Consider the following 15,520-nt stretch of genomic DNA (forward strand, 5'->3'; position numbering starts at 1 on the left):
AAAGAATGTGGCGGGAGACTGGGCAGCCAGGATACCCATGTGTCTGTTGCTTCCCTGCCTTTTATTCTGGTCGGTGCCCACATGGTTAAGGTCAGTGAGCTGATTTTGCTCTCCTCGAGCTCTGAGCGGGCAGCTAGGGCTGCAGACGTGTCACTTACTGCTGGAGGGTCTCCGGTAGGCAGGCACGGCCGAGCCACAGCTGCTATGGGCAACAGGGCAGTGGGAGAGGTTACAGTTCCGGGCACTGGCAGATGCACAGGTGATGACAGATGGACGGTTCTCATAGGGAAGAAAAAAAGAAAACAGTCACTCACTAGGGCAATCAGCCAAAGCCCTATTACCAGCAGCTCATTGCATAATCATTTGAGATGTGCAAACACCAAACAGAATCCCAGCACCGAAATAATCCATAAACTGTCCAATTCAGTAAAGCATATTAAACCCCAAAATATTCAGCTATTGTTTCTTTGTCCGATTAAAAAAAACCCCAACACATTGCACTTCCACAATGGTTCTTACTTATTTACGTGACAAACAGCCCTATAGAAAAAGGGCAGCATAAAAGCAAATCATTAAAAGCATTTAAGTGATTTTACAGTGATGGTTCCAGCTTCACAGACATCACATATGCAGAATTAAATGTCAACATAATAAATACTTGTTTCACTCTATGGCCACAGATCCTTGGGATTTCAGGACTCAGAAGGGCTTTAAAAAGCAGGTATTTGTCTTCCCAGTGTTAATCAAATTTTAATGTTTTGTCATTCAGAAGTTAGGCATTCCTAGCCTGACTGATTCTGTATGCCACCCTTCAGCCACAAAACAAGAACCTAGAAGATGTAAAACAGAAAGAGCTCCTGAGGAAGTCTTGAACACACGTACATTCCTGTTGTCATCAAGCTGCCTTTCAAGCAGTACTTACTTAATAAACATCGTCCATTTTCATTCGCAACACATGCAAAGTCCTCAAAACGTCTATTCACAAGCTCTCACTTCCACAATGTATATTTTGCACAAAGTGTAAACATAAAATATGCTTCCTGTAGTTGCTGTCTGTGTAGATGTGACATGGAAAGAAGGCCTTAGGAAAAGAAACATTCCAGTTTCTCCTGGTCGCTGAAGGGAAATAACGTCCATATTGGAGTATTTGGCTCTACGTCTTCAGGATATTTTCTGCTGCAAGGAGTCCATTTTGCTATACTCAATGCTAGTTAATTAAGCATCCACTAGACTAACAGAATTGATGTAATTACCACAGTTTTAATTTCTTGTCCATTTTACAAATCTGTGCAGCAAACCCACAAAATCACTACTTCACCTACACTACACAGAGTCAATGAGGAAGGAAAGGGGTTTCATTGTTTAGTGGTACTTTATAGCCAGAGTAAGAGCAAGATCAACGAAAGAGATGAGCTTTCATGGGGAGGCTTAACACTATTGGTCTAGATGCAACGGGAATGATGCTACTTAAATCTTACTGCACTGACAGCAAATTTAAAAGAGTAAATGAAAAAGAAAAAAGAGATTTGATTTTTCTGTAAGCAGTTCACATGTGGAAGTATTTGTTTTTTATAGGGGCCAAGGTTTTGTGCATCTATGACGTACTTTTTGAGAAGTGCGTATCTGCGTATCTCTTCAGAAGCCTATTTCAGATATGCAAGAGGTGGGGGGGGGGGGCAGGTAATAAAAAAGGTTGTCTCAAGAAGCGTGTACCAAATACCACAAAGGGTCTGAGAGGCAGGGGAAGGCATCTTACAGAATCCCCTGCTACGGTTCTGTGTACAGGTGCACTGAGCAGACTACACATATTTATATGAAAATACTGAGTTAAGCTGGGAATTTAGTAACAATAACTACAGCAGCTGACTAACCTTACACTGCCTAAAATAGGAAGGTATTTTTTCCCACCACTTCATTAGAAACAGAGTAAGATGAAATCCCATTCAACATGTTAAGGTTAAAAAAGACCCCAAACCCAAATAACAAATCTTCATTCTTATTTTCAATACACTTTGTATTTTGTATGATTTCTACTCTGTGCTCTTAGCAAGGTCTTACCTCAACATCCTATTTTCTCAAGAAACCAGATTGTAATCTAGCTCAAAACATCCAAGACAGCAAAAGAGAGAGGAATGTGGTTACAGGCAACAGGAATCGTCCTCAGTCAAACACGCCAGAGCAGCAGTGTCAGTGGAGTTGGCTGCTCAGCTGAGTCGCAGCGGTGATGCTATCAAAGGGCACCAGTGTCGTCAGCAGGAGCCCATCCCTTCCTCAACGCCTAGAGCAAAGCAGAGCCGTTCTGCACAGGACAATAATGCTGCAGTCTGCATGCCAAATGATGCAAGGTACCAGCAGCACTAGTGCACAGCTAGGTGGGTTGGCATAGCACAGTTTAAGAGACTCGCATACGTGGCCAACCACCGTGAAAATATACACAGTAGATGTAAAGTATACGGCTCCAGCGAAAAGAAGCTTTCATAAACTGCACATGAAAAATTCCAACCTCTGAAATGTCACCCACTTGAAGCAGTGGCATCGCAGCAGGGGAGGAAGGATGGATGGAAGGAAGGAAGGAAGGAAGAGCTTGGGTACATGGGCCAGTTTAATTTCTCAACACTGCAGCTCATCACAACTCAATTCTCTCGCTTTGTCTCTCCACTTGTGAGCGGGATAAAAGTGAGTCTCACATGTAAGAAAACTATTACTGTATAACCTGCATAGAGATGGCTCATCTTCAGCAGTTCTTAAGGGAAACAAATACCATGTGCAAGATGGCAAGCCAAAAACCAACCAACCAGCCAAAACCAACCCAACCCACTCCAGCATATGGAAATAAAGTATAAAATAATCAAAAATCATTACTTTCCTTTAGGAAAAGTCATTATGAAATAGTGATACAACATTGCTCTGAACAACACAATGAATGCTTTTGGCTGGCTAAGCTTCTTTCACCTGGGAAGTTCAGTGCGAAATTCTGCTTTATGCCCTTCTTTCTGCCTCTCACCAGTTCTTCAGCAGTGGCGGCAGCAGAGCACCAGGACAGAGGGGAGGGACGCACGCAGCCCGGGTGAAGACCCTCTTTACCTGCAAACTGCATCAGTTATTGCCTAGCAGGTACTGGAGCTTCGCCCAAGCACAGGCTGTATTCCAAATTAAAACACATGCCTCCACCAACTTAGCAAAGCATCAGAAAAAGCAGGAAGGCCAAGAAATCTGTGACAGATACATACCCATTAAACCCAAACTGTGACATTCTTTGTGCATTTTTAAAATACGTTTTGCCTGAAGAGTAGTATTGCCTGCCAATTGTAACTCACAGTACGTTCTGCTTGCACTGGGGAGTCCTTCTTGCATCTACAGCAAGGATTCCTAGAACCACCCAGAGCTTCTCGTCAACCTAGAAGCCCGTACCTGCTGCCGTTCCACAGAAGTCAGTGTAGGTGTGATGCCAACTGTCCGGGTTGCATCCATGCTGTTTTTGGTCAGTGCTAGAGGTTGATCCACGGTCAAGCTTGGGATTGAGGCATACATGTGATTGGCATGAAGGCTCATTGTTGGGGCAGCAGCCCTCTCTATTGGGCTGCGACTCCTCTCTCTGTGCTCCTTACGATAATCTCCATTGGCAGTCTTGTTCCTAACACGAGACAGAAGAAAAGGTCAAAGGACTTACTGTTGTTACAAGCTATAATGAGATGAGCAACATTAAATCCCTTTCAGAAACGTGAGGCAATGCATTTTGCTTGGTTGTGAGGAGGGGTACAGAATACCTCAGTGAGGCTCCCCTGGTCTATCCAGCCACCTCCCTGCAAGGATAAGCCAGTGATTTACCTTCACAAGCTCTGGCAACCAATGTTTTTTCTTCAGCCTAGAATTTTTTCAGATACTTACTTAAACGCAGTGACTTAAAGTCACAACTGATCATGCTTCGTTAAGGTCAGACACCTCCTCATTTAACATACTATTAATCCCACAGCAAAATACGGTGAGTCAAGGCAGGAAGCAGAGTTTTCAGAGCAGAAAATGAAGCAAAAGCAAACCACAGTGCACTTGTCTCAGAACCATTTAATTACAACTGTTCTTTAATTTCAAACTTCTACTGAACAGTAACTCTCAGTAGATGTACTCACATAATTAGCCTATCATTCACTGCAACTAAAATAGCACTGATTTTGTACTTACGGATGAGATATTTCAGTTTCCACACAGCAACAGAATCGTCATTAAAGGCAAACCAGTGTACCAAAGGAAAGGCCCTTCACTCACACTGGCGAAGGCAGTCATTCATGACCACTGATCTAGGTACGCATGGGTACCGTGGGCAGTCTCAGATGCACCAGTACGACAGCAGCTAATGTGCTGCAGTACCCAGTGCTGCAGCACGAAACAGCAAACTCTGTCCCTCTGTCACACGGGAGAGCACCAGAGGAGAAACCTGTTCCGTGGAAAACACATTCTCGCTTCAGAAGGCTCTCGAAGTGATAGTGAAGTGTCCTCTGTGTAAGTGGGCAAAATCCATTTACAAGGGGTTTCCCCTCCCCAGTTTTTAAAGCATATCATAGCAAAGTGATATGCAGGAGCTATCTTTAAAAATGCTCGAATATCAGGCAGAGACAGAAAAAGGTTTTCTGTAGTACTGGAAATTAAGATGTATGAAGAGTATTCAATATTGAAGTAGTTTACAACTCCAAGAAGCTATTTCAATGTCTGAGAAAGTCACTCAAAAGGGAAGGCTAACAGCTGAGGGGAAAAAAAAAAAAGCACTCTGCCAACAGAGGGAAGTAAGGAACCCCAAAGGTACAACAAAAACGCTATAGAAAAAACCTGCAGGTTCAAGCCAGCTAAGCACCCTTGACCTAGCATGGCCATGCAGCCATGCTGCAGCCCTTGCTGCCCCGTGGGGAGCTGGACACACCAACGGGGGTGCAGTGCGAGGCTGCTCTGCTGAACCCCTGTCCCGGGAGTCGGGGCAGTCGCTGTGCTGCATGGCACTTCTGTAAGTGCCAGCTGAGACCATGTAAACTGTCAGCCTTGATAGCATCCTGTGGCCACGGATTCCACAGCTTAAACTACATGCTCTGTTAAGTACCTTTTCTGCACAAGCTCTTTGTTTCTTTCCAACCTAAAATCTAATGGCTTGGTCTGCTACTGCCCTAGTTCTTGTATTAGGGGAGAGAGAAAGCCATCGCTCATCATCTTCATGCCACTCCTGAGTTCATCTCTGTTCAACAACCTTTTTTCTCCAGGTCCTATTTTCTTCATATAAGAACTGTTCCTGTACCTTTGTCATCCTTGTGGCCCCTCTCATCTATAATCTTTCTTGAGATGAGAGTCCGGATCTCTGCTGTATTCAGGAACAGGACCTTTGCTGAACTCATCACAAGTCTTCAGTGCTACTCCTCAGCTTGCTCAAGAGCCACTTGGTTGTACAGAAATCTGTATTGCTGCCTGAATCAACTCATTTATCATTTAAGTTAGGGTTAATATGATGCCAGGCAACCAGTGACTTTAGAACCTCAGGACACAGCCTGTTCTCTATGCCAGATTCCCCGACACACTTAGGAGGGAAAAGCCAGCAGACGAACAATACAATTTGTAACTGTTTGGATCCCCCCGCCTATTGCTTGTCCCTTTTAACTAATTACAAATTAGTAGATGCACATTAGCGAATTGACCATAAAATCTAGCCTTTAAGGTTACACAGCTGGTGCTCAAGATGTTCTCTAAAAATCATGTGTTTCTTGAATCCTCCTTTATAGGCCAGATTTGGACAGTCTAAAGCAGCACACAAACCACCAGGAAAGGCATTCTCACAGTGCTGCATTTCCCTCTTTTGCCAGCTTTGGTACTGTTTCAATTCAAAGATTTCTCTGCAGTATTGGCATTCAGAAGAAAGAAGTTTAGAATTGCATCGCTATTGAGCTAATGACCGATGCAAATGTGTGACTTAATGGCAGCGCAACAGACTCTATATTTAAAGTACAGTAGCCTCATCTTGAATTACAGCACTGAAACAGCTACTGAACACACTAAGTAATCCTTCACCACCCCTGAGGCAGCAAAGTATCAGACTCCATAAAAAGTGTGCCTTTGCAGGCTGTTTTTGTACCTGGAGCGCGGCCACTAGATAGCCTGGGAAACAATACAGGGAAGACATGGCTAAAATCAGTGCTCGAGTGGTAAAGGCAATGCTGCGTAGGGATGGCTCGCTCTTCTCGCTGCAATGCAGTATCTTTGGTGGCTGCAAGCCAAAATCTTACTTTTCAACTAAATATTATCTGGTCTACTACAACTGAAATAACCGTTTGGAGGCTGCAAAACCACATGAGGCTCCAGCAGAGTCCTGCTTTTCACTGCCTCAAAGAGAAAAAAATAGTCCCTGTTCAGAATGGTTATATTCTGCTTTAATAAGCACAAGCTGATTTTCAAAGGAAAAACTTTGTCTCCTCCACCAAAAATACTTGTAAAATGAAACAAAAAAATGTAGCTACACCAGTTGTTTGGGAATTTTTCCTTAGAACTGGGATTTCTACAACTTAGTGCTGCATTTACTGGGGATGGGGCAGGGGGGGCGGAGAGGTCTTAAGTGACCTGTGATGAAACAAACCTACTGAATGCCCAAGCAAAGAAATTTTCCATTTTACACAACAGCGCCTATTTCACTCATCCTCACTTTCCACAAAAAGTCACAGTCCTAAATATTGGTGAACTGGTAGTTTTGCTGCCAAAAAAAACCAAACACAAAACAAAACAAAAAACCCAACAAAACAGCAAAACTTTTCTGCAAAGATTTCTGGAAGAAGGGACCAAGGAACTGGGAAACAGGATCAGCCTGATGGCAGGAACCACAGCACAGTAGACAGACCTCCCCTAAGGATAGCCCAAACTATTGGGCACCCTCAGTAATCTCCACAGACCACACCCTAGCCCTTTCTGTAGGCAAGTAATTCTCTCTTCCCAAATTAGAACAACTCTTCTTCTGGGCAGGGAACAGTTTATACCTCACTCCTCAAAAATTCTCTCCTCAATTCATCTACCTTCACTAGATAGTCTTGGCAAAAATGAAAAATACCTTAAGCTTCTACTTCCACATCAGACAGTATTTTTTCTGAGCCCAGCTGAAAATTTTACAGCACCGTGTAGAACAGTAATGTGACAGCTCTGCCCTTGTGAAAAGACACTAGCACTTCTGAGTCCCTCCTATTTAAATATAAATAGCAAAACCTACAGATATCTGACTCCACTTGTAAAACAACTGTACATAAAATTAGTTCTAGAGTATTCAACCATTTCACATTAATAAATAATTTTAGTTTAAAATATACCTCTAAAAATAATTTTCTAATAGAAACTGAAATTTTGTTACTTTTTTTTTTTAATTACTGAGAGAAGTCATTCCTGCTTCGATATTAGATGCTTTGTCTGAAGGGGCAATCAAAATTGCCTATGTTTGAAGATAATTATATTTTACTGAAGTCAATTAGATTAAAAATTCCACGCACACTGAACAAGTACAGAGATGCATCTCTTAGTTCAAATGTAAGGGCAGAAAATTACAAAGAAGGATTTCTGACCATGTTTGAAAAATAACTTAAAAATATATGCTACAAATAAATCTAGCTGTCCAAATAGCTTTACCATCCCCCCAACTTTTACCATCCCCCAACTCCCCCGTGCCTTGACAATTAGCACATGTAACTCTGGACTCTCTCTCAGCGGTGAGGATGCCAGCCCAACTCCCCTGGCTTGCAGAAAAGCGAGCAATTAGCACCGGCAAGAGCCTGAGCAAGCACCAGGCAGTGGGACGCCATTACACAGCCATACTCATCTCCCTTACTTCACTTCTAACAAGTACTCAAGCTACTGGCAGGTTTATTTCAGCAAAATTAAGACACAATTCCAACCTTAAATCCGTTTCTCCAAGCCTTGAAAAACAGATGGCATTTTCCATGTTTCTGCCCCAGGAATCATAAGCGAGGCTCCAGCGCTCACCCAGCGTCATGTGCTCAGGGGGATGTCACACCAAACCCCACACATCCTGCCTGCGCGCTGGAAGCCTGCTGCATGTTGGTTCTCAAGAACATCTGGTCCTTGAAAGCAACATTCCAGTCCTCCTCGGGAACCAGTTCAAAGATAGCCAAAATGCATTGTTCCTAAGATTTTTTTTGTTGTTGTACCTTTAAATGCGGCTGTTCTGTTCGGCTGTTCTGTTCACTGGCACAGCGCAGCAGCCATTCACTCTCATCCTGCAGAACACGCTAACTCTGCCAGCTGCTTAAGGAAAAGGCAAAAAATGAGGCCCACCGAAGGGGACAGTTTTGCTTGCGCTCACTTCCAGCCTGCAGATCCTTAAGGAACAGATGCCAAAAGTATTACTGTACCTCCTAGTGAAGAAATCACAGGCGTTTCACACTCCCTTTGGCAGAAGCAGAGCTCTAATGTGAAATGGTTGTACCACAGGAGTGTGTTTCACTTGCAGAAAGGACAAGTATCCACTTACATTTGTGCTTTTTCATTATCATGGAAGATGTTTTTCTTTATGCAAACACAATGCATAATATTGCTTAAGAATAAGCTTTCGCTTGTGTAACTTAATTCAAATACAATTTTAATATTTTCAGCATCTTTATAATATTCGTTTTCTAACTTCTTTTACTGCATTTATTCACCAACTCCCAAGACTGAAAGAGGACAACTGCTTTCGTTAAAGATCATTTAAGGATTTATAACCTCCTGATATAAAGTATCTTCTCCACATGATGGGGATCCATTTCCTGCACAAGCATCTACTTGCATACATTAATTCTGTCAGTGTGAGGTGGGCAAACAAGAATTTAAGTTGATATTGCAAAATACAATGATATATATCCAGAGGAAAAAATCCTAAGTGTTCTTTACTCGGAATTTTTTAAGCAATACAAATTCACTAAAAAACAAACAAACAAACAAACAAAAAACCCCAAACAAAACCTGAAAGTATTAGCAGTTTGCTCTTTGAGCGTCAGCCAATTATCTGAAGTATTCACAACACAAAAAAATACTCCAAACAGCCCAATACACTCTTCATATCTACTCTGAATGGCTGCCACCTAAATACATAATCCTTTTCCAACCCATTTTATGAGCTTTATGCTTCCCTGTTACTCTGAGTAGCCTTTTCCTTTTATGGCTTAGTGCTCCATCCCCAAAAGCTTTCCAGAAGGCAGCTTGCATGAGATTATTGTCTTTGCAAGAATTACCTCTGCCACAGCACCGCAGCAGCTGGTGTGGTTTCCTGAGGAGTGTAAAGGATGCCCTCCCCTTCAGCCACTGCTCCTACTTGAACATGATTTGCACAGTATATTCCCCACCCACACAGGAAATCTTTTTTGAACAAACTGAAGATCACATTCAGACCAACACACAGCTAAAACTGACGACCAGTCTTCCATTATTGCCCTTCTCCAAGCAGCAGGACGACCACCACGCCTCCCACCAGGGTTCCGGAGGGTCCTGCACAGCCCTTTGCTAGCCCGCTGGCTACCAATGGGTCCTTCAATCCCGGTCTGTAGCTGGCAAATCCTCCCTTTCTTCCCCCATTCCAGGGGGGTTAACAAGGAAAGAAGCAGGTGGCCACGTCTCCACTTTCTGCCTCAGGCTAGAAACCACTCAGCAAAGGCATCCAGGATTTTTAAGTATGGCCTCAAAACTTCTCCAGCCACCAATAATTAAACTGAACTCTTCCCAGAAAAGAGCTTGCTTTTGAATTTTTCAACTCGCACATCAGGCCCAGTTTGGAGAATTGAGCATCATATTTACGCAAGTTCCTTCAGCATCACAAGGACACATGCACCAACCCTCCCTATTTTCCCTGCTCTCTCCAGTCCTCTCTAATCAGAATTCTGCAGTTCCTTCCCTTAAAAAACTCCAATTCATGATTTTTTTTTTTTACAGCTTAGTGCTACAGCCCATGAAAGGACCTTTGAGGCGAGAAGTTAAAACCATTGAAAACATACTCAGAAACAGGATAATCTTACATATAAACAAACATAGGTCAGACTTTCTGTATTGTCATCAACAAAACAAGATTTTCAGAGATAAAATCCTGGACCAGACAGTTACTTGCAAATGTAATCAACCAGAAGAGACTTCACAGAAAAAGAAATTAATAACAAGCTGTGAAACACATAAAGGAGTGTCCCATTACTGCCTGCCTGCACCAAGCAAAACCACTCAGGTACAGATGAGCTCCCCCTTCCTGAAGGCTTTTAGCATTCACAACTGTGAAAGAATGCAAGAGAACCGCATGATGCAAGACCTTAGTCAGAAGCCAAACCCACAAAACTGAACTCTAAATCTCATGAACAGTAAAATCAATTAGCACAATCTCAGATCCTACTTAATTTTCTTGCAAGAATCTTTTTTTAATGTTTGGCCATCTTCGCTCCAACTCTCAGAGGACTGTTTTAGAAGATAGCACTTAAAACGGCGATCGCTCATTCCATCCATAAGTAAAACTCTGGGATTTAGTAAATGAAAAATTAAGTCACTGCAGGAACACATGCACACATACAAAATCCAGAAATGATAACCATTACCTTACTGCACTAGGTACAGACTGCAGGTTACCTGTATAACACACAACCTGCAATTCAACTTTTTTTTTTAAAAAAAAAAAGGGCGTGGGGGGCAATTTTACCTCAGAACCTCTTCTTACCCACTGATTGCTCTGCTTGGCACTTCTAACGCCTGCTTGCTCAACTCCAAACCTCCTACGTTTAGGTCCTCATTTTGCTGGCACACCTGATGGCTGTACCATAATTCTTTGAAGAGGCGTTATGTAAAACCATACCTGACATGTAAACGACAAAATTTTAACATATAATAAATATCTGGAAATATTCTGAAATGGTACGTGACGTCAATAATTCTACTGAAGTAACGGTAAATATGAATTACCCTGTTTGGAAAATTAAATTTAAAAAAAATAAAAATCACTTAATGGCTCAAAAAGTGGAGCTAGAACAATAGAAACTTCCAGCATTTCAGTGTTACCACAATAACAAATGTCTGGGTATAACTGGACATTGCAGTAATTATAAAATGTTTGCTAAAATGGACTACTATTTCTGGAGCATAAACATAAGCCCATTTCATCTCTTCAAGGTTTTGTTTAACTAAATCTAGGTGGAAACCAATAGCCGAGTACAACTCCCATCAGCTCTCACTTCGCATGGATTGAGGCAAAAAATCTCCAGCCTCCTGCCAATTGCATTGGCCAAAGAGGAGAAACTTCCCGGTCCTCTGACCCGCACCAGGGCATCACTGGCTTCCCTGCTCTCGGTGCTGCCTCACCGCCCATCAGAGGAGCAGCAAGAACCTGGGAAGGAGACAGAAGTAACCAAACCTTTAAGATCTATCTGATTCAGCCACCTCCCCATCACTCTCTTCTCACAGAGCAACCCGAGCTCCCATTGCCTTCAAGAAACCCGCACAACACACTAGAAAAACATGTAAGTGAAGAACTATTTCTGCTGACTGGGAAGACCAAAAGACAGAAGATGTGAACGTTCCAGAAGCTGGAAAAGGCTCCGCAGAGGATGCAGTCTGCCTCTAGAAGATGCTGCTACTACAGTTACAGAGAGCACTGGTTTTGGAAGGCAGTTTCAGTAAAACTGCAAAACTCGGATGTTATCAGTGCACACCAGAAGCTCAATCCTAGGGTTGCCCATCAGGACCCAGAACTAGGGTTTCATTTCTAGCTCAAAAGTAAACTATACAGAAGTCAACACAGTATCTGGGTGCTTGGAGGCACAATAATCTTATGCGGAGAAAGTCAAACGAAGCCGGTGAACTCGAGCGGAGCCTGACGATGCTCACCTCTAGAGAGCAAGTCAGGCTACTGCACGTCTTGGGACAAACAGAACATGACCTAGGACAGCAAGTCACCGCTAGAATGGAAACGAGAAGTATCTGTGCAGAAGTCTGAACTGTCTCGAGTCTTACGGCACTTCGAATTGCTTGGAGGGGAAAAACATCCAGAAAAGCAAACAATAAAAGATGAGGTTAAAGGGACACTCCAAACTTGCCCTAAAATTTCTACCACGCAGGAAGGAAAATCTGACAGCGTAAGCAAAGAGCAAAGAGGCTTCCATGAAAACAGCTAGAAGGTCAGAGGGGTTACTGGAAAGATTCAGAGGCAGTGATAAAATGACCGCTCTGTACCCAACTGCAATGCCCATCCAGTCACCTCTGGCAGACATCTCCTCTTACGTTCCACCAATTCCTGTGCTGGGTCATGTGCCGTTTGTGTAATTCAGCCATGTTAACATCCTTTTGAAGTCAAACTTAGCACATGCAACAAACCCTTTACACTGAGTCACTGGAAAATACTGTAAAAAACACAGAGAGAAAACTAGGGGCCAATGTCAGGAGAAAGCTTGCAGATAAAACAGACGCAGCAGTGGATCGTGTCCCAGCGCAACAAGATTAGCCACATACACGGGTGCCCAATATTGCCAGGGTACATCAGGCTGTTCTGCAGGCTCTGGGAAAGCTTGGTGCTGTTCAAACTCAGTGGTGAAACGAGGCAGAACTGCCAGAAGTAGTAAAAACTGGCAGTTATGTTTTCTTATAGTATTTTCTGGGTTTTTCCTTACAATATTTTCTGCTTTTTTTATTTGGAAAAAATACTTTCACTCACCGCTCAGTGCCTGTCATGCAACTGGTTTTGTAAAGGTGGGTACCAGTTTAAGTCAATCTGTGAACCCCAAATTCTGAAAAGTTTATGGGATTTTATTTAATGACTGCATCAGGTAGAATCTTACGGTAGACAAGCAGATTACTCATTTTCTTCAAACAGATGATGTGGGAAGTAAAAAGTATCACCAACATGAGAAGGGCAAGTTTATTTAGTAACGGCTTTAACAACACAAGGCAGTCTTTGAAAATAAGGTCACAGTGCTGGAATTACCTGTGTCAAATTGTCAGGAGATAGGATTATAAAGCTTTCTTTTCCAACTTCAACAGTTCTTATGAGAAAGAGGGAAAAGGGCCTGGATCATTAAAGCTTACAAATTATGGTCTCTGTCCATCCAGCTATGCAATGTAACATGAGCTGATGTGAAGCAGGAAAAGCTGAGAAAGTACATCAATTAACTTTCAGACAGAAATTTCAAAAATTCACAAAAAACCCCCAGGCTTTACACCTTTAGACTGAGTACGGTGTTTAACTGGTTTTAAGAAATGAGATTTTTTTCACGGGTTGTTTTATAAAAGGAATAAACATTTCATTAAAAGTTTACTGAAACGGTTCATAATTGCTAATAAAATCTGAATTACTGAAACCTCTAGAAGCACTATAAATACAGTAACAGCTTCATTATATTTTGCATAACTACTCATAGCAATACAGTAAAATAACTCCTTTGACAAGCTGATAACCGAACCAACCACAGCAGCAGCAGCTGAGTGTCTGGAAGGGTGCTTCTGCAGTCAGTTAACCACACAATTCTACAATCCACAGCATCCTCTCACAGCAACTTCTGGCTTAAGGGAGGCTTTAGTTAGAAAAGCAAATCACAAGCAAAAACGTTTGAGGTTTTTACTTCTCCCTTTTTTTGAACGACTTATGAATACTAAAAGTTACTGATTAAAAACATGACAAAAAGTTCAGGAAGCACCATTCCTTATCATTCAGATAACAAGAATTCAGCCGAGCCTGTAGGCTACAGCTTTGACAGACAAGGGCTTTAAGGACAGGGCTTCGACAAGACCACGTGAATCGACCTAGACTCGGCCTAGACTTGACTGCAACGTGTGATTCCTCCATTATTCACAGCAGCATCCATCTGTGCCATGTGAAAGACTACACGAAGCAGTGACTGGAGGGCGCCGAGCCCCCTCCCCAGATCTTTGGGAAGTTTTTCTCCTGGCTTGCCAAACTCATCCCACCCCTTTTTCTCCCTAACCAGGTAGTCTGCGTGAGCAGAGGGAAGCCCTTCGCATGCACACGTGGGCCTGCAGGTGCCCTCAGCTGAGCAGGGCCTCCACTCTCCACGTCCACATTCCGCAGCCTTTTGGGGACAACACTGACGTTGTGGATGAGAAATCCCGGAGCGCTGCCGAGTGGCAGGGACTATTCACAGTGCTAGCAGTTACGCAAGGAATCCGAGGGATGACTAGATTTCAGTCGAGCCATCGGACGCGGGTACCTACTTCAGCCAACACCACGGCAGCTGTCGAGCATAGCGGAGAGTCTCCGCTGGCGAGAGCGGTCAAACCGCCCAGCTCGAAATCTCCAGACTCGCATGGCGGCAAAGGCCCTTTATTTCCCCCTCATTTCCTTTCGGGACAAATCCCCAACGGAAACCGCACCCCCCTTCGCAGCCCCGGGACAGGGGCTCCCGTCCCGTCCCAGCGCCGGCTGGACCGGGGCAGCAGCCCCGGGCCGAGCCCTCACCGCGGGGCGATCGCGGCCCGGGCGCAGGTCGGCTGCCGCTCCCCGCTGCCCGCCCGGGGCCGGGGCCTCGGCCTCCCCAGCTCGGCTGAGGCGCGGAGCGTAGCCCTACCGCCTCGTCAAGATAAAAGTCGCCCAGCCCGGCTGGCCCCGGCGGGGCGCCCATGCTCGGCGGGAGGCGGCCCGGGCTGCGGAGGAGTGGCGAGGTGCAACAACGGGATCCACCAGCTTCCTCCCCCCCCCGCATCGTTCCCTCCCCTGCGTCCCGTTCGAACCGGGTACCACGACCGCGGCGAGGGGCTAGCTGCCGCCAGGGCCCCGCAGGGGAACGCGAAGATGGCCACGGATGGTTAGGAACAGCCAGGGGAGCGCTTCCCACCTCCCAGCACCACGAAGTGACGCCGTGCAGCGGGAGCCGGCGCTCAACAGCGCTGCAGGAATGAGTTAAAGCCAGCCCTCCTGTTTTTGTAGGCAGTGCAGCAGGAGAGAAAATGAGACTGCCCCGTCCAGCGTGTTCAGTCTGGGAGAAAAAAAAATAAAAAAAAATCACTTATTCAACTAGAAATTAATGTAACATTTTATTCCAAATCTCACCCTTACAGAGTCCTTGTCTATAGCAACCGTGTCCATAACATTCTAACTCTCCAGAGCACAACTTTCTAGTAAACGGTACCTCTGTCAAACTGCAGGAAACATCTGGGAAAACAGTTAAATAAGAAGTGAGATTAAACCTTTGTTTCAACACAGTTAGGATATAACACTAGATAAGTTTGTAAGAGTTCCTGCTTCTTTTCTTGCCTCCTGCCTAGCTATCACAGACTTTTGGGTTGGTGTTGAATGTCACCCCAGTGTAAATACATGGTAACTGCTGCAATGTAAAATTTCACTTTCATGAAAATGAAGATTGACCCTTCTTGGGTCAAAACCCCCAGAGCAGGGCTGAGGGGACTGCTGTCCTGCTCCTGCATGTGCACGGGTCTCCCCTTGTCTGGTGCTGGCACCCCTGCACGGAGATGGCACATCTTTGTGCTGCACAAGGCAGCGTGGAGCCCAGTATCCCACGGTTTTATGCCCCTTTACAAAAGA

At 44.2% G+C, this 15,520-nt stretch overlaps 1 protein-coding gene across 2 annotated transcripts in view; it reads right to left on the reverse strand.

The window, feature by feature from the left end:
• VGLL4 (vestigial like family member 4) overlaps positions 1-15,520 on the reverse strand; it is an 80,831-nt gene that overhangs the window by 4,474 nt on the left and 60,837 nt on the right. For both annotated transcript variants that reach the window (XM_086470606.1, XM_086470605.1), the window contains exons 3-4: positions 3,412-3,634; positions 159-279 (exon numbers count right to left, since the gene is read on the reverse strand). In XM_086470606.1, coding sequence (XP_086326732.1) covers positions 159-279; positions 3,412-3,634 — 344 coding nt within the window. The remainder of the gene's footprint in view (positions 1-158; positions 280-3,411; positions 3,635-15,520) is intronic.

The sequence above is a fragment of the Leptosomus discolor genome, chromosome 9 (assembly GCF_034619465.1).
Source record: "Leptosomus discolor isolate bLepDis1 chromosome 9, bLepDis1.hap2, whole genome shotgun sequence".
NCBI lineage: Eukaryota > Metazoa > Chordata > Aves > Leptosomiformes > Leptosomidae > Leptosomus > Leptosomus discolor.